The 24,373-nt window shown below is 37.3% G+C and overlaps 2 protein-coding genes across 4 annotated transcripts in view; one reads left to right on the top strand and one right to left on the bottom strand.

Moving 5' to 3' along the window:
* Positions 1-24,373, top strand: part of C13H1orf141 (chromosome 13 C1orf141 homolog) — a 159,039-nt gene that overhangs the window by 50,318 nt on the left and 84,348 nt on the right. For all 3 annotated transcript variants that reach the window (XM_032494545.1, XM_032494543.1, XM_032494544.1), the window contains exon 3: positions 6,777-6,931. The gene's annotated coding sequence lies outside the window, so the exon portion shown is untranslated. The remainder of the gene's footprint in view (positions 1-6,776; positions 6,932-24,373) is intronic.
* IL23R (interleukin 23 receptor) overlaps positions 1-24,373 on the bottom strand; it is a 50,837-nt gene that overhangs the window by 16,207 nt on the left and 10,257 nt on the right. The window contains exons 4-7 of the mRNA XM_006191011.3: positions 24,099-24,222; positions 13,406-13,566; positions 9,158-9,303; positions 4,113-4,269 (exon numbers count right to left, since the gene is read on the bottom strand). Of these exons, the coding sequence (XP_006191073.1) occupies positions 4,113-4,269; positions 9,158-9,303; positions 13,406-13,566; positions 24,099-24,222 (588 nt within the window). The remainder of the gene's footprint in view (positions 1-4,112; positions 4,270-9,157; positions 9,304-13,405; positions 13,567-24,098; positions 24,223-24,373) is intronic.

The raw sequence follows: 24,373 nt of genomic DNA, 5'->3' as shown, positions 1-24,373 counted from the left end.
GGTGTGTCCAACCTCTAAAACAGCGGTTCGTAGACTTTATTGCAGAATTGTCACTTGGCTAGTGGCTCAATAATTTGCATTTTAAACTCAGTACCCAAGCATTTCTAATGCATATTGTCCATAGACCTCACTCTGAAAAGCACTGCTTTCTAGACATTTTACTGAACCAGGACCAGCTGGAAGAACACATTATGAATTACTCTGTGGTGGTCCTCACTTGGGCAAGGCCACCTTTTCCTCCTATACTTCATCATCATCTCAGACTGCCGTATCCTATTCCAAGGTTCCTGGCATCCTGTGGTTTCATTTTCCTTGCTTTAACCCAATCCTGCTTCCACATCTTATATTCATGCCAAAATAGGAACAGTTGATGGCATCTTATGGTTCCTTCTTTTCTCTTGTGTTTGCATTTCACAACAAACATTACACTAAAAATGAAGCTCTGTTGTCGTGGTTTTATTATTAGCTAATGTGTAGAGGAGAATCTGGTTAGGTGGCCCAGGGGAGGCTGACACAGGACCCCTGTAGGTCCCTTAGGAAGGAGACCAGCAGAGCTGCAGTGCAAGTGCTGGAATCCTACAGCCTGAGTCATGCCCTGGCTCTACCATGTACCAGCTCTATGACGTTCGGCAAACTGCTTAGCCTCCCTGAGCCTCGTCTTCGTCTGCACAATTGAATAATAGTTTTCTACGGCTGTAGTGATGAGCAAAGGACAGTTCACATGTGCAATGCTTATCACAGTGCCTAACACATAACAAGCATCCAGTAAATGTTAGCCATTATTGTTTATTATCCTGAAGTAACCCTGGATTCAGTCACTTAATTAGCCTCTTGCCATTATGCTACAATGGAGAAGTACGTCTCCAATTTAGAGAAACGTCGCCTGTGTGTTTGCTAAAGCCTGATATTATATTCTGAGATTGATTTTTCTTTTTCTTTTTCTTTTTCAGTACTGTAGCCTCCCCTTATCCATGGTTTCACTATCTTTGGTTTCAGTTATCCAAGTCAACTGTGGTCCAAAATTATTACATGGAAAATTCCAGAAATAAACAATTCATAAGTTTTCAATTACATGCAGTTCTAAGCAGTGTGATGAAGTCTTGTGCCATCCAGCTCCGTGACGCCCCAGATACGATCATCCCCAGGTCCCGCCTCTCAGTCACTTAGTAGCCTTCCTGGTTATCGGATCAACTTTCCTGATATCTCAGTGCTTGTGTTCAAGTGACCCTTATTTTACGTGATAATGACCCAAAGTACAAGCGTGGTGATGTTAACAATTCAGATATGTCAAAGAGCAGCCCTGAAGTTCTTCCTTTAAGTGAAAAGGTAAAAGTTCTCCTAAGAACGTTCCAAGTTCTTACTATGTTCATACTAAGGAAAGAAAGATGATCGTACGCTGAGGTTGCTATGTTGTGCAGTAAGAATGAATCTTCTATCCTTGAAATTGTGAAAAGGGAAAAAGAAATTCGTCCTAGCTCTGCTGTCATACCTCAGACTGCAAAAGTTACAGCCACGATGCATGGCCAGTACTTAGTTAAGGTGAAGAAGGCATTAGATTTATACAGTAAGATGTTTTGAAAGAGACTACATTCACATAACCTTTATTATAGTATATTGTTATAATCGTTCTATTTTATTACTAGTTATTGTTATTAATCTCTTGCTGTACCTAATTTAGATATTAGACTTTATCAGAAGTGTATGTATAGGAAAAAGCATAGTATATACAGGGTTCGGTACAATCCATGGTTTCAGACACCTGCTGGGGGTTTGGAACATATCCCCGACCAATAAGGGGGGACTGCTGTAAAAGGCTTTGTTTTCCATTAAAATCTAAATGCTCTCAGGAAAGAAAAGAGAATAAGTGATTTAACCCTTATCATAAATGAGTTTGTTTGGTTTCTTTGGGAGACCAGGTTTTTAAAAGCCAAGGAAAGGCACTACCCAGAGGGAAAGTGATACAGAAGACTGCTGGGAGCCTGCAGGACGAGCCATGCCTACTTCACTGTTTGTCCCACGGTGCCATCTGGGCATAATTCTGAAAACACATTGTTTCAGGATGAATCAATCTAGTGATACACGTACAAGAATTTTAGAGAACTGAATAGGAGATTCCTGCACAGAGGGAGCATTATTGCCTGGGCTCTGTTTCTTCATAAATAAACAAATCTTTAATTACTGGGAAAGTTTAGCCAAAAAAAAAAAAAAACCCCAATTGTCAAACAAGTCAGTTAACTAAAATATTACAGAAACTATATCTTTTTATTTTTCTAATCATGAAACCATTCAAACTTCAGTTGTGAGGTTTGATTCTTACTGCTTTTATTTATATCTTTCTTTATAATGCTGTGTGCTTTTTATTACATTTTTTAATTGACTGTCTTTTCTAGAGTTAAGTGATCTTTGTCTCCTTTGCTCACTGAGGTTCTGCAGGTACCTAGCAAGTACCAGGTGCATGGTAGAGGCTAAGTGAATATTTCATGGGGGACAAATGAATGACTGTCTTTTCATGGATACCTTTTAAAAAAGCAACTGATATTAAATATTTACTGAAAAGCAATTTGGTGACTTGCATCAAGCATCTTAAAATGTGCTTAACTCTTGATCCATTAAGACCTAAAGACATAAGGAGAGTTTATATTCAAAGCTATTCAAAGAAGTTTATTGGTCATGGAAAAAATGCAATAACCTAGATATTGTTCAGAGAAATGATTAAATTATACTACATCCATAAACTGGAATGCTGTGCATCCATTAAACTCGACAAGGTAGACTAAGTAAGAAAATTCACTTCACTAGCAGTGAAGCTTCAGTTTCCTCATTTGTACAGTGACGCCAATTACACTATCAAATATGGCTGAAGTAAAGATCAAGCAAGCTTCTATGTAGTAGTACTTTGTAAATGGTAAGTGTTAGTTATCAATTTTAAGAATATTTCTAAGCAATTCTAGATTTCATTTTAAAACAACTGGATTATGAACTAAATTCTGACTGTTCTAAAATGGCCTCTTTTTAAAGTCCTAAGAATTTTAACAATATTGATTCAAGACAGAACACCTTAAGTTAAAAAAACTAACTTTAAAAAAGAGAACTGATAACCAGTATTGCAGATGATCCCCTTAATAATGTGTTTCTAAGATCTTGGCATCAGGGGGCGCCAGAAGAACTTTTTAGCTAGTCTGTGGCTCTGGGCTCCTCCTATTTGGTGGCCATCAATATTTATAACCTAGGTCAAAGCGCTTTGAAAACATAAAACACAACTTCAAGATGTTGTATTATACTCAGGAGGATATTAACAATGCTGAATTTACAATTAAGTCCTTCAGTTTTGAAAAGAAAATTCTAAACCTAGTATATAAGCTACCTACAGTAAGGGGACATCTTCAGGATAATGGGGCCATTATGGAGTATTATGACAATGACAATAGATTCATTTTATTATTTACTTATAACTGAAGTCGATTTGGCTAAGATTTTATTGAATGACATGTGTAAGTGACTAGAAAATTAATAATATTAAGAGCAGGGAAATATCTAAAGATAAACAATAGCTCAGCTAGATTTTATAGAGAAGAGAAATAATTCCAGGTGTGAGTTTTTAACTCTCTGATTGCTTTGCATGTAGTAGGTAATCCCTCTTTATTAAATGATTTGATTTGTATCTCACTTAGGAGAATACATTTTACCAGAGTGACCTAAAGAGTTTAATGTAACTCTTAATAACGTTTTTCAAAACAAGGTCTAGTATGATTATGTTTTGCAATCACTCGGTGTTTGTGAGAAATGCTCACTCTTGCGCGCCTCCCCACCCCTGAAACCTTAGATTGTGGACTCAGGCCCGCTGGGAGCAGGGGCGCTGAACATCAGCTCTAAATGAGCACCCCCCAGGTGGTTTTTATTGGTTTGTATGCCCTGGTATGTTTAAGAACCATTATAAAAACTGCAGTCAGCCTTAACAAACTCAAAGCAGAATGACTATTTAAATGTTACCACGTGCCCTAGAATAGTTTTGTCAATTTTGATAGAAGTCAAGGAGAAAAAATAGGTACACTTAAACGAGAGACAGAGGTCAAAAGAAAGGCCTAAGAGATTAAATATTTAAGTACACTCACCTTTTTCAGGAGTTTTATGAAAAAAGGGTGAACTCCAGGGCTGCCAGTATGTTTTACCTGTTTCTTGACATCTCACTTGAAATATATACTTAGTATTTGGCTGCAGGTAGAATTCTGACTGTTGCACGTATGTAAAATTGGTGTCGAATTCTTTAACCTAAAATTGATGAATAACCATAATGAAATACTGTAAAGAAATGATGCAGTGTGCTTTTAAAACAAACAGTTATTCCATGTAGCAGGAATGTGTGGAGCACATATTATGTTTCAGGAGTCTTCTAGACCCTGGGAAAACAAAGAGGAATGGAGTGTTTTGTATAAAAATGGTCATAAATAATCAAATATATGTTATTTAACCTTACAAGTGAAATACACATGCTTATTGTTTGACAACTCTCTCAGACTTTTAAATCTCAAGAAAGTCCAAAATGTAATTTAGTCTTAATTTTAGAACAGCTGATTTTAATAGAATTGGAGAAGAGGGCTTCTAATAGCAATTGTTTGAATCCAGTCCCTCTTCCTTCCCCCATCTTTCTTTCTCTTCTTCTGCAGTTGCATATTTAGATCAATAATTCTTCCTGCATGATGAACTAGTTTCACTTGCTAATGATAACTTTTAGAAAAAAATTACCTACAAACGGAGCTGTTAAATCGGTCCTTATTGCAGATTTATGCAGAGTCTACAAGGCCTAACATATGTGTCTGTGTGTATGTGTGAAAATAAAACAAAACATATAAGAACGTTGAACTGTGAAAATCCAATGGAAGATAAGCAAGAAAATAGCTGAGGAGTAAACTTAAAATATCATTTTTCTGGGGCACTGCAACCTGCTACAAAATATAATGAAAAACAAGCCCCAGACAAGCTGGTTCAGATGGAAGAGAGAAAACGGTATTTACACAGCACCTTAGTGTGTTGTAATAAGTGGAGCTGCTGAAAAACGTGAAGCACAGTTGAAAAGGAAACATAAACAGAGCCTAGAAATGCATTTACTCAGCAACTGGGAGAAAACAGTTACCATGAAAGAGACAGTTAAAACTATCAAGATTAAAACACACACACATGCACACACACAAACAAGGTATCAACTTCACTTAGAGATTGTTTTGTTAAACCCAATCTTAACATAAATCTTTAGAAGTTGCAATGCATTAAAAATATAAAAATCATGAAAATACCTGCTTTGAGATATCATGCTCCCTGAAATATATCACTTAAGAGTTTCCATAGCTACATCTCTACCCGTGGCCCTTGAAATTTTTTGCCCTTGTAAGTATTACTGAAGGCCCCCAGAGTCTCCTAGGATCCAGGAGAGATTTCACCTAGTGCCAAAAGTTAGACTTCCAAATGCACTCTGTTTCATATTAGCTTCCCCTGGGGAGGAGTTGTTATTCTCCAGTGTCTCTTACTGTTATGTTTATAGATAAGTCCTCTAAGAGGAGAAATACCCTGAAGTACAGCCAGAATTCCAAAATAGAAGGAATAATTTTATGGAACTGTTAACAGTTGTTTCTACTAAGAGGCAATCCGAGTGACTGCTTAGGGCCTTGCAAGCTCAAGATGATGCTTCAAAATGACACTTTCAGAAGCTAAAATGGACATTGAGAGAGCTGGATCTAACCGAGTGCCAGTGCAGAGGGTATGATCTCAAGTGTCAGAAGTGCAACTTTATTTTTATAGCAGCAAATTTCTCTCTAGAGCCTCAATTCTGAAGGTAGGGGCCTGAAAACTTAATCTCCATCAGTTTGAGGTACCAAACTGAGTACCTCAGGTTACAGCTGAGTTTCTGCGACCATCCTTGGGTGAAGGGGAGAATCTCAGCATATTCAGAGTTCTATATTCCTGACTTCTGACTCCCAGCCTGAGGCATGGCCCAGGGGGAGGGGCCTTGCTCAATAACCCACCAGTGTCTGAACTCTTCTGGTTCCTCACCCTTACCAGCCTCTCTCCCCCATCAGTTTCCCCCTCTGTCTGCCCAGATAATGTTTATCTGGTGTTTAATGGAGGAGGGAAGTCGGGAAGGGGTGGGGATACGTAGTCATGCCTAATCACAAGGTCTCCAAGGCTTCTGTCCTAGACCAGCCTTTACACTTTTGAAATGCGAAGGCTGAGGATTTGACCCTTTGCTATCTGCATACTGTCCTATTAGCCAGTCCAGCAAAAATGGATGCTTGGTTTTGTGCTGCCCATGAGCTGAGAAGGGTTTTTACATTTTTTAGATGGTTGAAAGAAAATAAAAAGAAGACTATTTCATGATGCATGGAAATGATATAAAATTCAAATTTCCATGTCAAAAATAAAATTTTACTGGAATGCAACAATGCCCATTCATTTACATATGGTCTATGGCTGCTTTCATGCTACAAATGCAGAGTTAAGTAGTTGGGACAGAGACCGTATAACCTGCAAGGCCTAAATTTTTTACTATTTGGCTCTTGAATAAAACGTTTGCTAATGCCCTGGTCTTGCTTAATTTGAGATATTAGTTGTCATTAATCCATTTACTTGAATGTGCAGCAAATTTCTCTACCTTTCTATCACTGCTGTTGGCACCACTAAAGGCAAACAGTAATAAGACTAGTAGCTAATGTGTCAAAATATTATCTCTGTGAACTAGACATTATAAATATCAATGGAAATACAAAGATGATTTTGATTTTCAGGTGGGCATCTTTGGCTCTACCACACCTGCTACATGGTTCTCCAGGAGGTCAAGAGGAAGAGTAACAGTAACAGCCAGCATTTACTGAACATTAACCCTTCTCCAGGCCCTGGGCTAGCATCTGACATCATTTGATCATCCCCACAACCATATGAGGTAGGTGCTTATCTTTTTTCCTCTTTTAGGTTATGATAATAATGAGGCTCAGAGAAGCCACAGAACTTGCCTAGAGATGCACAGCTAGAAAGTGGCAGAGCCAGGCTTTGAACTCTAGGGCTTGTGTGCTTAGCCGCAAGGCTTTGTGCATAGCTGCCTGCCACTTTGAAGTAAAGGACCTCCCTCCAGCAATTATCTGATGGAGGCAGAGCTGGGGTGGAAGGGCAAATCCGTAGTCCTTTGTGTCTGCTCATTCTTCTTGACTCTGACTTCCTGTCTCCCTGCAAGGGGCAAAGACAGCACTTTATGCATGACCCCGATGAAACTGACAGGGTAACACGTGAAAAACTAAGCTTCATCTGGCTATTACCGACTAGACTTGGGTCATCTCTGTGAGTAGTTACGTTTAGAGGAATCATGGTAAAAAGGAATAGAACACTGATTTTTGGATTGAAACTGGTTCCCTACTTTCCAAACATTTTGGGGTACCCAAAGTGATGTTGGGCCTGTGAGAGGCACTTAGTTACTAACAGTCTAAGTTTGGAGAACCCGGCTTAAGCTCTTTCAAGCCCTATGTCCTCATTTCTGTGATGGAGCTGACAATACCTATCGCAGAAGATTGTTATGAAAATTAAATGAGGTAAGAAATATTCTTTCAACTCCTTCATTTGCCTGCTTCTGACAGAGAGGTTTTGAAAAGGGAGCTCAAATTTACCTCTAAGTTACCAAGTCTCACAGAGGCACACGCAGCACCACCAGGGGGAGCAGAGAGCAAGCGTTTCAACCAGAAAACAGTTTCTGAAAATCTATGCCACGATACTGATACTATAACAGCTTTCAATTTTCTAAACATTTATATAGCTTATTACTTCCTCCTACTTATGCCAAATAAAGGGATTTCATATTGTCAACATCAACCTATAACCATGACACTACCTAGGTGTCTTATTAGAGTAAAACTCATTAACTCAAAATCTAAGATGAGAATTTCATTTGGGTTGTCTTCAAATTTACCTAAATTCCACATGTGCAAAAGATTGGCTGTGAATTTTTAAGCATGCTTTAAGCATGGGGTTGCTGTGCACACAAATGTCACAATTATTTAATCAAGGAGTTCAACAGGATCTTCATTTGGTTATTGATCAAATGATGCAGAACATGGACTTGCATCTAAGCGTAACCTGTACAATTACAAGATCACATTTCTCATTTAAATGAAAAAGGGTAAATAAACAAGTTGGCATCAGGGATTTACTTTTAAAGAGCTATCTTTGGTGTATGTCATGAAATCTGTATAATTTTACCTTCATTTTCTTGACACTCTTTAAACACATTGCTCTACAGCAAAACTGATGTTCAGAATGATGAAAGCTTTGGAGTCACACTAATCACCAGAATAAATACAGATCATTTCACTTAACTCCCTGAAAACTGGTAAATTCATACATGATATATAACTCATCATTAAACAAAGCCAGAAACTCCCTTCCTTAATTATTTTGATGATGTGGTAGTTTATTGTACTTGAAAATAATAAAATGGCTTTTCTTCTCAAATATACCAAAATTGAAATTTTTTCTCCAATCAGACTAATAGTTCAAATTAGTGAGTTTTTTATTAAAATAGTCACAGGTGCTATCATGTGATGTGCTTTTATTAATGAACTTTGTACCTATGTCTCTCCTATGACATTTGGTAACTTACAGTTGATATTTAAGGATAGTTAGTTTGTCTAGACGTTCACTTTTTACCTTATGCTGATCTAAGGCTGAGGCTATACTAGTATTAAATCTTACATTTTCAGTTACACAATTTTCATTTAAAAAGAGACACCCATAAATCTGAAGCTCTTTTTGAACAGTATTTCATTTCCCTGGATGCCTGTTAAATTTAAGTATAGAATACCCATGATCACTGATGTAAACTTCATCCTAGGAGACACTGAATTACAGGGAGCTAAACAGATGGATCTCTCTTAGTTGAACATTTGTCTATTTAGCAAAAAGCACTCTTTTGCTTTACTGTTTTGCTTTTATTTACTCTTTACTCTTTTCAGTAAACATCTCTCTATTTGGAAGTATATAGTAATCATTAAAACCAGGGTGGTTTGAAGATCACACAATCAGATAAAAACCTGTAAAATATATACATCTGCTGTGGTCACTGACTGTTGGCTGGCTTTTCTTTTACTCATATATGTGCTAAAGAATAGTGAAAGTTACTTACGTTCCAAGTGTGGTTTGTTGTAGACTTGTATCTCATTTCACAGGAAACCTTTTCAATTGATGTTTGACTATTCCAGTGAATTACAGTCTTGGGCACTGTAGTATTTATATCCTCAGCCCTGGAAATAATGGATGCAGAAGGTATCACTAGAAAACAAAAACAAAAACAAAGATCCAGCAGCTTAAAACTTTCCTAGGGAGAAATCCGTATTTTCTTATCAATATTTAGACATGTTAAAACCCAAAGTGCTAAAAAAAAGTCTCATGATCAAATTAACAGTTAATTAGATTTTTCTTGTCTGGTGTATTATGTAGGCGAAAATTGCTGTTGTTAAGTAAAATTCTGTTCCACCCATTCTTCATTTCTTTTAAGTGGAACTCTAACAGTCTTGTCTTTTCCCACCTCCCATTCCCTCATAATCCTAACTAATGAGATTAGTTATTAACTGATTAGCAAAAGTTGGCCTTATTAACAAAAGAGTGTACAAAAGAGGTAAAGAAGATGTGTCTTCTTACCTGCATCTCTTTAGGAAGAAATGATGCTTTGCATCCTAAATTTAGTTCAGAGAATCTTACTTGATTAGATGTTGAATTAAGCCCTTTCACAATAATATTTTTTATTCTCTTGTGTTATAGGGAAACTTATATGAATATTTATACCTATTGTTAATTTGTTTTGTTATCTATTAAAATAAATCTGTACTTGAAAGTATAATTTGAACAAAGAGTCCCACAAGACTCTAAGACTCCAAATTATTGCCATGTTCTGTGATTATAATTTTCAAAAAGAAACTGAAATTCTGCTTCGTTATCTTACTAGTTGTTTTGTTGTACTAGGAGTAATGGTGTAACTGGAATGTCTGTATTTCCAAACTGTGTAAATTCTTGTAAGTTTCTTCTGTCCAAACAGAATAAAATTATTGGCACTTCCCATTTCTCCTGTATGCATGGTAGAAAAATGAATACCTATGACTTTGTTGGATGTATTATTTAACAAAGAACTCAAGAACCTGTATGTGTGTTTTTAGGGACCATCCTTACAGCTTAATATTCTCTATGAATTAGTTTCCTTTTTGTTTATTCTAAGTTTATGTAGTATTCTTTGGGAAAATTATTGTTTATCATCAATAACTATAATTATCTAAAATTATATATGCACAGGTAAATGATTTAAAGAAATAAAAACTAAAGATTTGCTTTCTAGTAGCACTGTCTGAAAATAGATTCTTTGGGCTAAACCTAGCATAGGACGTAAGTGGTAGTAGCAGAATTCATCTAATTAAAGAGCTTACTTATCGCACTGAACTTTTATCATCTGAATTCTGTGGTTGCTAGTTTTGCATGCTTTTGCTAGTTTAAGCTTCTTATAATAAGAATCGGAATTCAGAGATTTCTAGATCAGGGAAGTGGATCTCCAGGGCTCTGAGACCATTTGGGACCATTTAAGCACTCCCAAGACTATAAATTGCCCACCCCCTCCTGTCTTTCACCTCTGAGTTTGGCCTGCCACAGGTAGAACAGCACAAGCATTCTGAGACCCTTTTGCAGAAAGAACTGTTCTGGGGAGGAAGCAAAAGTCTGCTTAGTCCTCTGAGAAATGCAGATCGAACAGTCAATCACATTTAAGATAGAGTCTCAGCACAGAGCAGATCAGTGCAATAGGGATCCAAGCCTTTAGGTTTGAATGAGCTTATATTTTTCAAATAAACATGCATTATATAATATGTACTTGCACATTCATTTGTTACCCAAGACTCAGATGTTGAATTTTTGCTCTCTTTGCTTAGGTTTCAAACATTCCAATCAGATCTTACGTTTTTAAAAATTGTCAGTTCCATCGTAGGTGCCATATCTTTAGTTTCTGCTTGTGTTGAAATAAAGAACCATATTACAGTTGTTTGGTATCTTTCCAACAACATGTATTTACTTATAATTATTCAGTGGGGAGAACTAATGTTCAACATAGCAGCCAGCATTTTCTGTATTGAATTTAATTTCTCTATAAGAAAAGTTTAAGCATTCCTCTCACATATCATTTTGGCACAGTGTTACTGCACTATTAACTCACCCCTTGCCTTTCAGCATACCTCCCTAACTTAATTACAGTCCAGATCTGTAAGCTGTTATGTAGAAATTGCTCCCAGGAGAGTCCCCTGGCTTCAGTTTCATAGAACAGTTCAGTTTATCTGACTTGCAGTGTCTCATTCTTATGAATATAGCTCATTCATGAATAATCTGGGCACTTTGTTGGGTGGCACTGTCACTGTCAACTCGTGTTTTTCAATCTGAGTTTCTAAGAGTCCATTTTGGGATACTGGGAAGAAGGAGAGCAGGAGGAGAAGGAGGAGGAGGAGTCACTCAAAACAAGAGGCTCCCTGCTTCAGTGTGAAAAGCAGATTTGGAGGTGCTAGCCAGCCGAGATGTTCCCTTTTATGGGAGGTGGGGTGGTGGTTAATTATGGCAAGTTAGCAAGTCTGGGATGAAATCTGGCTCCCCTCCTTACAAGCTTTGTGCTTTGAGCAAATTATTTTATCTATTCCTTCATCTGTAAAATGGGCACAGGAGTACGATGTATGATTATGTCCAGAATTAAATGTGATTTGCATGTTACTTGCCTGGAACTCTGTAGGTGTTCCATAAATGGATGCAGTGCTACTAAGGTTGTAATAAGATCACAATGATAATAATAGCAGTAATACTGCTAATAACTCCTAAAAATGATGCTGGACATGGTAACCTTTAAACATCACTTACCCACTGAGGGGAACCTGTTATAAGAAAAGCACATGTTAACAGCCATATCCTACCTCAAAATGTAAATTTACAAAAAAGTGTAGATCATGGTCCAGAGAATTATCACTTTGAGAATATACAATACAGTGGAGTTACTGTACATCACCATAGTCAAGAGTGTTTGTTTTCAAATGTAACATTCAGAGTGTAAGGACAGATCTTTAGACCAATCCTATTGAGATAGTTGTGTTCAGTTGAGAAGTTGAGATACTAGCTGTGCTAGAAGACCCCAGTAATCCCCAGTGGATACCCACGTTGTACCCGAAGAGAAGTGTCACATCCCCTAACTCATTAGCCATCAGGAAAGCTGTCGGACACATTGCAATGTACCTGTCAATAAAGACTAAGGGAGGAGTTGAGGATGCTGGAACTAGAGGCTTTTTAGCTCTCCAATCTCAACTTTCTTAATGTCACCTACCCTTCGCTTCCTCATGCATAAATTATAATATCTTCCACAAAATACAGTTGTTGTGAGGGTTAAATAAGATAATGTGTATAAAAGCAGTGAGCACTGAAGAAAGTGCACCATAAATGTTAGCTTACTGAAATCATCTTTGATAATAAACACAGGAATAATTGGCACTAGAATCTCCAGATAGAAGGTGAGTCACACATGGTGCTCTTTGGCTGAACTCTGACTTTAGGGCTGGTATGTAGTTGTAAAAGGCTCAAGGGCAGTTGCTTTTTACAGTTTATCTTAAGGAAAAAAACCAACTACTCTGCAAAAATTTAGTGAAAAGCTTGTCCTTGGCAGTATAGTTTATAATGGTGAAAATTTGAAAACAATAATAAGGGAATGATTAAAGATATTAATCAAAAATAATACTATAGGTTAAATTAATAGAAATGTTTATTATATATTGTAATTTTTTAAAAAGACAATTTCTAAAATACCCGAAGCAAAAAGTGTTAACTTTTGTTGAATCTGACTGGTGTCCATATGTAGATGTCTACATGATTCTCCACAGTTTTCTACTTTTTGGATAAAACTTTTCAAACAAACAAATAAAAAAACATACGTTCCAAAACAGTGTATACAGCACAATGCTTTAGTATGCTGTACTTCTCACAACACAACATTCATCACACTTTATTATAATCCTTGTTTCTTTCCATCTTCCTTGGTAGATTGCAAGATATTTAGGACAGCTAGTACCTTGTCTTATTCTCCCTGGCCCTTAGAACAATGCTTGAACATAATAAGAAGTTTTCAAAAAAATATTTGTGAAAAGACATACCCCCATGTAGAAATAAGATTGGAAGGATAGATAACACAGTGGTAGCCTTGACTTATCTTTGAGTTGTCTCCGGCAGTAGATTATGGGTAATTCTCATTTTCTTTATGATGGTCTTCCAGAACTTTAGGGGAACTCCTTTCAGATCTAAACTTCATTTGACTAGGTCAGCACATTAGTTGTTTATTTGTAAATCCACTGTAGAATTTCTTATTCTTTACCTATATCATCCAGGTGAATTTGCAGTGGTTTCGACTTCTCCACGCCCAGTACATTTGCAACTTGGACCCAAACCAAATACTTCTTGCCACCTTGCAGTGAATCAGTGGAGATGTTAATATAACTTGAAGTGAGATATTGTTGTTCTTCTTCTGTCTCTAAACTTTAAAAATGAAAAGATTATGATCACTAGTTTTGTCTGGTTTGAATTAATTATTCCTTAAAATTTTTATACTACCTTTTTAGCTTGCTTTCAGAATGTAAACTTTTACTTAAAATGAATCAAAATCAGTTTCATTTTTAGAATTTTTAGGATGGAAAAAGATATTTCGGAATTTTTAAAAACATAGTCAAGACCATCCAGGGCCACAGTATGACTTTCATGGGCCCTAGGCACTTTTGCCTCCATAGACCCCTTCTTCCATTAAGATAAAAAAGTTTCTATGTGTGTAAGTGTGTTTAATATACGCATATACATTCATATAGATTGTTTTACAACTGTTGATACACAAGCAAAAATGTTAACATTACATATTAAGACATTTTCTTTGACCTAATGGTTTATTTTCTCCTGTGATTTTAAATGAAACTAAACATTTCCGTAGACTCCTGAAAGTATGGCGGGCACTGTTTCTACTGGGCCTATTTGGGAAAGTCCACTCAGGAAGGGGCTTGAACTAAATGGGAAGGGGCATTGCATAGGGGTTCCATGCAAGGGCTCTGTAATAAGCTATGCTGACAATGCTAAAGAAGAACTCAAATGTGAAAATAAGAGAATGGCAACTCTGTGTAGTAAGTAGGGCATCTTTGAGTATGTTCCAGTTAGAGAAAACCACATACGTGTTCTTAAATGGTTTGTGGCTAATTCTCTTATCACACGTATTGAGACCACAAGTCAAAATGGAAATGTATTCTCAAACTGACATTAACTATAATTACTAGGTAATTTAAGTTTTCTTTTTAAGTCTACCCTCATATTAGCACCTCAACCACAGAGCACTATTTTAGATGAAGAATCCAATCATAATGACTGACTGTACTTTAGGACTGTTTTTGCATACATTACAAAGTTTTAAATTTTCTTACTTCTATTTTTTGTGTGCTAGTTAATACATAACAGATTCGGCTTGATTTATATTTTTCTGACATTTTCAGTGCACCTAGCCCTAGTTGTGGTTAACAGATTTTCATAAACACTGCTGATTTATGGTGATAATGATGAATGGTGTGTTTTGTTTATTTAATCACTCATTCAACAAATATTTATTTAACATCTACTATGTTCTAAGCACTACTTCAGACACTGAGGCTACAACAGTGAACAAAACAAGTGAAGTCCCAACTTTTGTGGAACATACATTCTGGTGGAAACAAATAAAAATAGATATGTCTTGTAGTGATAAATATTCAGAAAGAAAAAAAAAGGCAGGTAGGAAGTGCTAGGAGCAAGTTTGGGGGAATTTTTTTTTTTAAAGGGAAGTCCTGAGAATCTGAGAAGGTAACACTAGAGCAGTGAAGAATCAAGTCTTGTGGCTTTCTGGAAGAAGAGCATTCTAGGTAATGTGCAAAGGCCATGAGGCAGGACCTTGCCTGTCCTGTTCAAGAACAGTCAGGAGGTCAGTGAGGCTTGGTAGAGTGATAAAGATGGAAAGGGTTGAGATAAGAGAGTTCTGGAGGAGGGGGAAATTTAGAAGGCATTGTAAGGTCACTTAGAATCATTGAAGGACTCTGGCTTTGACAGCTGAGTGAAATGGGAAATTTTGAGCAGAAGAGTGACATGATCTGATGACCACGTGAGAAAAATTACTCTGGCTACTTGTGAATAATAGATTGTAGGAGGGGAAAGTTGGAGGCTAGAGCACCAGTTTACTGCCCCAGTTGAGAGGTTATGTGGCTTGGGCCAAGTAGTGAGAAGAGGTCAGCTTTTTAAAGGCAGACCAAATGGGTTTTGCTGATCAGTTGAATGGGGTTGGGAGAGGTACATGACAGAGAAGAATCCAGAAGGGCCGCCAATGATTTTGACCTGAATAATGCAAAGGATGGAGTTGCCACTGACTGAGATAGGGAATGCAAGTCTGGGGAGAGGAAACTGGGTATTTGGTTTTGAAAATGTTAGCTTGAAGATACCTTTCAGACAGGTAAGAGGAAATGTTGGGTAAGATGTTAAATATTTGGTGGCTACGGTTCAGGAGAGATATCTGGACTGGAGATATAAATTAGGGAGTTTTACACCATGAACTTGGATGAGATCTTTTAGATAATGAGTATAGGCAGAGATAATAAGAGATCCTAGGATAGAGATCTGGGTCACTATTACTTTACTGGAATAAAGAGCAATTGGCAAGAGAGACTGAAAAAAAGCATTCAGGGAAGTAGAAGGAGAACCAGAAGGGAGTGGTGTCCTGGAAGCCAAAAGAAGGAAGTAAAAAGCTAAGTTAAATGCTCTCAGTAGTAAATCCTCCTGATAAGGAAGATAGTGACTGAGTATAAACTGTTTGGATCTGGCAGTGGGGATGTAATTAGTGACACTGATAAGAGCTGGAGGTGGAGGGCAAAAACTTGACTAAACTAGATTAAAGAGGGGATGAAAAGAGAGGAGGTAGAGGCAGAAAGTACAGACTGTTTTGAGGAGTTTTCCGTAAGAGGAAGAGAGAAACAGTTTAGTGGAAGGGAGGGACCAAGGGAAGGTTGTATATTCAAGATGGCAAGTTCTACAGCACTTCGAAAGCTGATGGGGAGACCCAGTAAAGACAGAAGAGGCGATGATGCAGAAGAAAGAGAAGAAAATTGTTGCAGCAGTGTCCTCCAATAGGGCGGATGGGGTGAGATCTCGCACACAGGTGGAGAGCTGGCCTCGGGGCACGGGTGGTTCATCCACAGGAGTAGAAGGAAGACCAAGTGTGGGGGTACGGATGTCAACAGGTCAGCAGATGAGGGAGGTGGTGGTATTTCTCATTACTCCTGTTTTCTCAGTGAAATAGGAAGCCCATCATCAGCAAAGAGTGAGGAGAGGGAGAAGGTGTTGGGCACCAGAGATGAGAGAAAAAGTAATGAAGTCGTTACCTGGCTAGTAAGGGAGTGACTTGGCCAGTGAAATGTAGTAGGGCCACTGGGTGGCCATCTGGTCCCAGCTGAGGTGAGCGGTCACGAGTATGAAGTAGTACCAGTCAGTAAGTTTGTGTTTGTCCCCGGTCGCAATTAGCTGTCCGAGCACAGGTACAGAATTGGTGTGAGGAGACGCATTTTAGAGCATGAACTGATTATTAAGTCCTAAAAAAGTTACTGAAACATAACATCACAGCCTTAAAAACACTTGGAATTATATCTAAGAACTCTCTCTGGTTATTAGGAACATGCATATGGAGAAGAAGATGTGGCAAAAACAAGCAGGCCTTGTGAACTGGCAGAGGAGGCAACAGATTTTAGAATCTAAAATGTTATCTCACTAAATTAAAAGATCCTATAGTACCTGAAAATTCTGTCACTGGTTTCAGTCTAAGAAGTTATGGGCTGGTCGTGTACAGAGATGATGTCTATTACAAAAAAGTTTCTAGAGTTTAACATAGTTCTGAGAAGACATGAAATACTGAATAAATATTAGCTAAATCGACTTGAGTGGAATAGAATGAAGGGCCGTCATGCACTTATTTTCTTGCAGCCAGTATTTGTTGAGCAGAAGGCACCATGCCAGACATTGCAGGAGTTTCCAAAATAAAGAAACAGCATATTTATAGGAAGGTGTTTTGGGTAATGGGATAACAGTAAGTAGATATTTATTAGCAGAGGTTCATTTTTTTTTTCTATTGCCACCCATTATTGGTACATAGCAAAATACAAAGGAGTTGCGGAGGGTATGTGAATGGCCATGCAGCTCTGCTGGTGGGGTGACCACAGAGGTACTGGGGAGAAATAAAGCTCTGGAAAATAAAGAAATAAAGGCGCAATTCCTCTACAACTTCCACCCGACACCAGATTGGAGGCCCTGATGGCCCTTACGCTGCATAGAGGAGATGCCACCTTTCTGCCAAGATTGAAACGAGTGGGTGGGCTGAGGTGAAATGCCTTTCTGTGTATGTGATTTTACTGGCAAACAGAGCTACATGAGTTGGAAGTGAAACTTTGCAAATGCTAATTTCTACCTATCTGCCTAAGTGGAAAATACCCTAACAGCCCAGCATCTAGAAGAGCCTCTTTTAAATCTGACACTGCCTCCACTGCAGAATTCATTATGTTGCCTTTTTCCTGGGGAGAAAGGCCTTTTTCACTGTTAGTTAGAAAAATGGGTGTCTCTTCTCTAATTTTTTCAACTCATGCGTGTGTGTTTAGTTAATTGTAGGACAAACAGATGTTTATTTTCTTTTCCAGTTTGTCTGTGCTTACAGAAGCTCATTCTTTGAATTTGCTAGAGGAGAACATTTGTTTTTATGCTAACCCTCCACATCTTTTATGTCTTCTTTAAAATATGATAAAATTACATTAATCTGGACTCAGTTAATTAAGAATTTGGGCTAGGTTTGCTTGAGTTTAGCTATAATTTAGTCTTGGTTTTAGGAAAGACAATAAAAATCTTTTAAAATATATAGGACCTTATGTTATTATTATTTGACTAGACTGTGAAAGGAGGATGCAGGCAATGTCTATTTCTAGTTATCAGAATACTCACTCAATTAATGTTTATTGAGCACTTATTATGTGCCAGGCCCCATTCCAGGGTCAAGCAATATATGGCTGAACAAAACAAACAAAAATTCTTGCCCACATTGAATATACATTTCTAGTTTGAATAAATGAGTGACTTTACTATTGACATGTGTACAACAGCTAGAAAATTAATCTTATTAGAGCACATTTAACATTCCTTCTAACTAGTCATCAGTCCAAAATTATTGCTACTTGAAAATTATGTAAATAAAATTATTGTTTATAATATCCTGCAAATGATCATTTCTAATGGCTTTACATTAATCTCTCCCAAATCAATCAGGTTTTGATTTTAGAACAAGTCAAACAGGCCTAGGGAATCATCCTTGTGTTTCACCATAATACTCTAATACTCTAACATTACCTTTTTATCAGTTTCTAAGTATTTCCTATTTGTGGGCCATTTCCTAAAATTTGCTTTCTTTTATGTTTTATAACACTTGATCTGGTATTACTTATCCTCATTGCACAGGAAGCTGAGGCTTAGCAAAGCTAAATAAATTTTCCAAGATCACCTGGCTAGCAACTGTGGCAGATACTGTTAGATGGCAGTACTGAACTCCATCCACAATGCCCTTCTCCCAGGTTCCCATCCAGATAGAGTAGACGTGTAACTCAGTTCTGGCCAATGAGATGCAAGTGGAAGTCCATGGGAGAATGTCCTTTTCCCTTCACCACTTTCCTGCCTGAAAACTGGATGAGAGGCCTGGATGTGCAGCATCTGAGAATTAAGGCCAATACACTAAAGACTGCGGAGGAGAAAGGTGGAAAGAGGTTAGGTCCTTGAGGGTATCATTGAATTAACATGCTAGCTCTAGATTGCCTACCACTATGGGCCTGATATAAATAAAGCCTTGTCTGTTTAAGTCACAGCACTTGGGTTTTCATATATTTGTACCATAAAAGATACCCTGCTGTTAAGTCTCAGAACTGAAAATCAAACATAAAACTCTAAACCCCCTGCTCTTTCCAATGGATATCTCTGAAAGTTTCTCTTTAATAAATCTATTCTTAAGACTTTCAAAGTGTCCTTTTTGAGTACTGAAAAGAACCTCAGTACTCATAGCTACTGCAAGTATTCCTCACTTGATAAAGTATATGTGTCCCTCAAAAACCACATGTAAATAATTTAGACATATGGAATTTTAATGCATTAAGGTATTTTAAAAGAAATATATAATAATTTTTTAAATATTAGGAGAACATTTTTATGATACTAAGTAGGAATTTAGAGGGTGGTTGACAAGTGTTTATCTAACAAATATATTTTCTTAAATTATGGTATGCCTGTTCCAAATTTACAGCACAATTTTATTGTCAGAAACCTAAGAAGGCACATTGTCAGGATTTAAGAGAATTAACCCATACCCATTAGCATGGCAATAACCAACAAAATAATAACAAATGTTGGCAAGAATGTGGAGAAGTTGGTGCCGTCATACATTCCTGGTGGGAATGTCATGGTGTAGCTGCTTTAGAAAACAGTATGGCAGCTTAAAAATGGGCACAAGACTAATAGACATTTCTCCAGAGAAGATGGACAGATATCCAACAAGCACATGAAAAAAATGCAACATCACTAATCACCAGAGAAATGCAAATCAAAGCAACAATGAGATACCATCTTACACCTGTCAGAATGCCTATCATCAAAAAGTCTACAAATAACTAATGTTGGCGAGGTTATGGAGAAAGGGAAACCCTAGTGCACTGTTGGTGGGACTATAAGTTGGTGCAGCCACTATGGATAACAGTATGGAGATTCCTCAAAAAAACTAAAAACAGAACTACCATATGATCTAGCAATTCCACTGCTCGGTATACATCTGAAGAAAATGAAAATACTAATTTGAAAAGATACATGCACCCCAGTGTTCATAGCAGCATTATTTACAATAGTCAAGATATGGAAGCAACCTAAGTGTATGTCAACAGATGAATGGATAAGGAAGATGGAATACTACTTAGCCATAAAAAGATGGAATTATGCATTTGCAACAACATGAATGGACCTAAAGAGTGTTATGCTTAGTGAAATAAGTCAAAGACAAATACTCTATTATCACTTATATGTGAAATCTAAAAAAATAAAACAAACATATATATATAACAAAACAGAAACAAACTCATAGATGTAGAAAACTAACTAGTGATTGCTAGTGGGGAGAGGCAATGGGGCACAAGATAGGGGTATGGGACTAAGAGACATTTTGTATAAAATAAATGAGAAACAAAAATATATTGTATAAAATAAATGAGAAACAAAAATATATTGTACACTACAGGAAAATAGAGCCATTATCCTGTAATAACTTTAAATGGAGTATGACCTATAAAAATATTGAATCACTGTGTTGTACACCTGAAACTATTACAGTGTTGTAAATCAGCTATACATCAAAAAAAAAAAAAAGTATGGCAGTTCCTCAAAGGTTTAAACTGAGTTGCCATATGACCCAGCATATTTATTCCTAAGTAAATTCTCAAGACAAATGAAAACATATATCTATACAAAGTCTTGTATATGAATGTTAGTAGAGGATTATTTATAGTAGCCAAAAAAGTGGAAATAACCCAAATGTCCATCAACTAATGAATGGATAAATTAAATGTAATATAGCCATATGAATGGAACATTATTCAGCCATAAAAAGGAATGAAGTACTGATACATGCTACACCGTGGATGAACCTTGAAAACTTTATGCTAAGTGAAAGAAGCTAGTCATGAAAGACCATGAATTGAATTATTTATTTAATACAAAACATCCAGAGTAGGCAAGTCCACAGAGGATGCCTAGGGCTGGGAGAGTTGAGGAGAAATGGGAGGTGACTGCTAATGGAGACAGGGTTTCTTTTTGGCTTGATAAAAATGTTCTAATACTGCGGTGATGGTTGCACAACTCTGTGAATATAATAAAATCATTGAATTGTACACTTTAAATAAGATGAATTGTATGGTATGTAAATTATACTCAAGCTGTTATATTAAAAGAAAAAGAATTAACCAACCAACCAAGATCAGTGAGTCCACGAGATAGTAAAAGTTCTGGGAGATAGCAAGGCACTAGGCATTCTCTGTCAGTCTGGCACTGTTTGGCTTTTCTGTGAGTTTGAACTGTGGGGTTTGCCCCCATGCTGCCCTCATTCACACATTCCTAAAGTTGCCTTTGCAGTGAGACTCTCGTTTTCTTGTCCTCATGGCCTCTTTCCATCTCCAGGGGACTACCTTACCCCAGAGGCAAGGAGGAGAGTTTAAGCCTCAGACACATGTGAGAATCCTGACTCCCTTACATCATAGCCAAGGGACTTTGGGGAAGTAACACGCTCTGTAAAAGGGGGACAATGATAATAGTTACTGTACAGGTTGAGAACTGAAGATGTAATGCACGTGAAGTATGGGGTGCAGTGCTTAGCCTACTGTGTATTATTTGTCAACACAACCCATCCCTGACCTCAGTGCTTCCATCATCCCTCTCATACCTGATCATACATCTGCTTAGAGAGAAAACTAAGAGCTTCTTGCCCATGGCGTGCAGCCAGTAACTCCAGGCTTAGCAGTATATTTATAATATCTGTGTAGTTTTTACCCAGAATTTCTAAAATGGATAGGTGTTAACTTTTCATGTTTCACTTAATCAAAATTATTCTGAGTATCTAACAGGTGGAGAGAAAGAGAGCAGGACTGGAAGATTATTCCCTTCCGAAGTCAAGACACCTGGATGGCATCTCTCAAATACACCCTGTGATCTGGGTCCCCATAGCAGTTCAGCAGAAAAGTCCAAATTAGGAAGAAGGCAGTCAAGCCACCTCAGGTTCAAATTTCACGTCTCCCTTTCTAGCTGCATGACCCTGGACACATCACCTAACCTAGCCAACGGGTTGTCACAGTCATCATATCTACAAAAATCGGAAAAATAATCCCATGTGCCACACAAAGCTGTATACGGGATTAAATGAGGTAGCTCATATAAAGCTTTTGCAAACAGTGCTTAGCAAACAGTAGGAGTCCAATAAATGCTTTTTAAAAAAAAGAAGTAGTTTGTGAAACTTTTCTCATCACTAGGAAAAAAGTATACTTCAAATACACTTGACCCTTGAACAACACTATTTGAACTGCACAAATCCACTTACTGATTTTTTTTCAATAAGGTTATTGGAAATTTGGGGGGATATTTGAGACAATTTGAAAAAAACTCAGAATAACTGCATACCTAGAAATATCAAAAGAATTAAGAAAAAAATGTCATAAGTGCATAAAATATATGTAGATACTAGTCTATCCTTACATAGGCATAGGTGAGTGATATTTAATATAAAATTAATGTGTTAGTTTTCTTACTGTTTTATAACTTGGCTTTCAAATAATTACATCACCATACGGTATGAGTCTTTCTCATAATTGGAGAAACTGTGTATCAGCCTATCATCACAGGTGTTTTTTTTAAATGTAACAAAGTGTGCAATATTGTTTTATGAATATGACTGTGATACTCTATGCCATAAAATTTTTATGATGATTTATTCATTAATGTATGCTAGGCTACCGTGATGCGATCGTATCAGTTGCACAAGGCCACTGTAAAACAATCACACTGCTGCTGCTTCCCTATCAAGGCATGAATTGCTATACCTGTAAATGAACATGAATTGCTTTCTCACATGACCTTTTAATTTTTGTTATCTAGTGTTAGTAGTACTGCAGTGTTTTGTATCATGTAAGATGGTATTGATGTAGGTACTAACATGATTCATCTTGTAAACAGACAACATAAACTTATGGTAGCAATAAATACAGTACAGTATTAATGTATTTTCTCTTTCTTATGACTCTCTTAATAATATATTCTTTTCTCTAGCTTACTTTATTGTAAGAATACAATGTATATAATACAGGTAGCGTACAAAATATGTATTAATCAACTGTTTATGTTACCAGTAAGGTTTCTGGTCAGCAGTAGGCTATTAGTAGTTAAGTGGGGAAATCAAAAGTTACATGCAGGGGTCGGCACCCCTAGCCCCTGCATTTTTCAAGGGTCAACTGTATAAAACTGGAGGCATTCTTTAAAAAAAAAATAAATGAAACAAAACAGGATAGGGTGACCAACCTAGCCCAGTTTGCTCACAATTTTTTCCCCCAAATGAATGGTATTCTTTCCATCTTTAACCCTGGCAGAGGAGTCCAAAACAGACTGACATACATGGATATAGTGAAATTTTGTATGAAGTAATATAACTTTTATGATCATTTGTCTCAAAGCATAAAACTGAAGAGATTTTGGCTGCATGATTGTCTGGCTCCTGAAGTCTAGTTATTGTTAGAACATAACAAAAGGGCATTTCCACAAAGCCCTCCTCAACTCAAATTAGAAAATTATTACTTTCATTCAATTATTATTTTCGGTTTTAAAACTGAAAGCCCTGTGTCCCGGCAATCCCCTTAGTCTCAGGCAAACCAGGAAGGATGGTCAGGCCATACAGACACCAAATTAAAGATTTGAGGATCATTATTAATAATTAATAGCTTCCATTAGTCTAGTGCCAACATATGGATACACATTTCAAAAGCCAAACTCCACTTATAATAATTAGAATTAGCCTGTGCATTAGGTTCTATTTTTAAACTACTTTGAAGATAAAGAAATGGCAATTTGGAGAGATTAAGTTGCCTAAACCCTCGAAGGAAGATAGAGCTGAGAGTTAAGCAAAGATCATTTAAAAACTGTGCTGTGCTGTTTCCCATTAGGCCCCTGCCCCCAGTTACCTCCAGTGACTAAAAACGGTAGAAAGAGTATGGAACACGCTGCCCCACAGAGTAAAAATATCAGTGGTCTGAAGAGGGTTTTGGTAGCTTCCTTGGTCACAATTAGGGAGTTGGGGATCATAAGGACACATTCAATGTTTGAGGCTGGTTTCTTGGTTCTCTGCTGGAGGCATAGCGCTGGCTGGACTGGCGTGGAATTGCTCAGGTGGGACTGTTGAGGAGGGAACCTACCTCTTCACATACACCACGTACTTTGTGTCTAGGTAGGTGGGCTTCCCGGTATTCCAGGTGCAAGTCATGTTGCCTGAATATTCGTAAATGACACAGGTTACATTGTCGGGGACATCTGGTGGATCTGCAACAAAATGAATCATTTAGGAGCCACCACAGAAACATAAAGTTCTTTATAAAGTAGTTAGTTGATTAAACTTTCCAGTTGATTTGGAAAACCAGGCCACCTCATCCTGCAGCCCTCTTTGCCGTCAAATGTTGCTACTTTCCTTTGT

This window comes from Camelus ferus, chromosome 13, assembly GCF_009834535.1.
Source record: "Camelus ferus isolate YT-003-E chromosome 13, BCGSAC_Cfer_1.0, whole genome shotgun sequence".
NCBI lineage: Eukaryota > Metazoa > Chordata > Mammalia > Artiodactyla > Camelidae > Camelus > Camelus ferus.
Note: the sequence above shows the minus strand (reverse complement) of the source record. Positions and strands in the feature narration are given on the sequence as shown.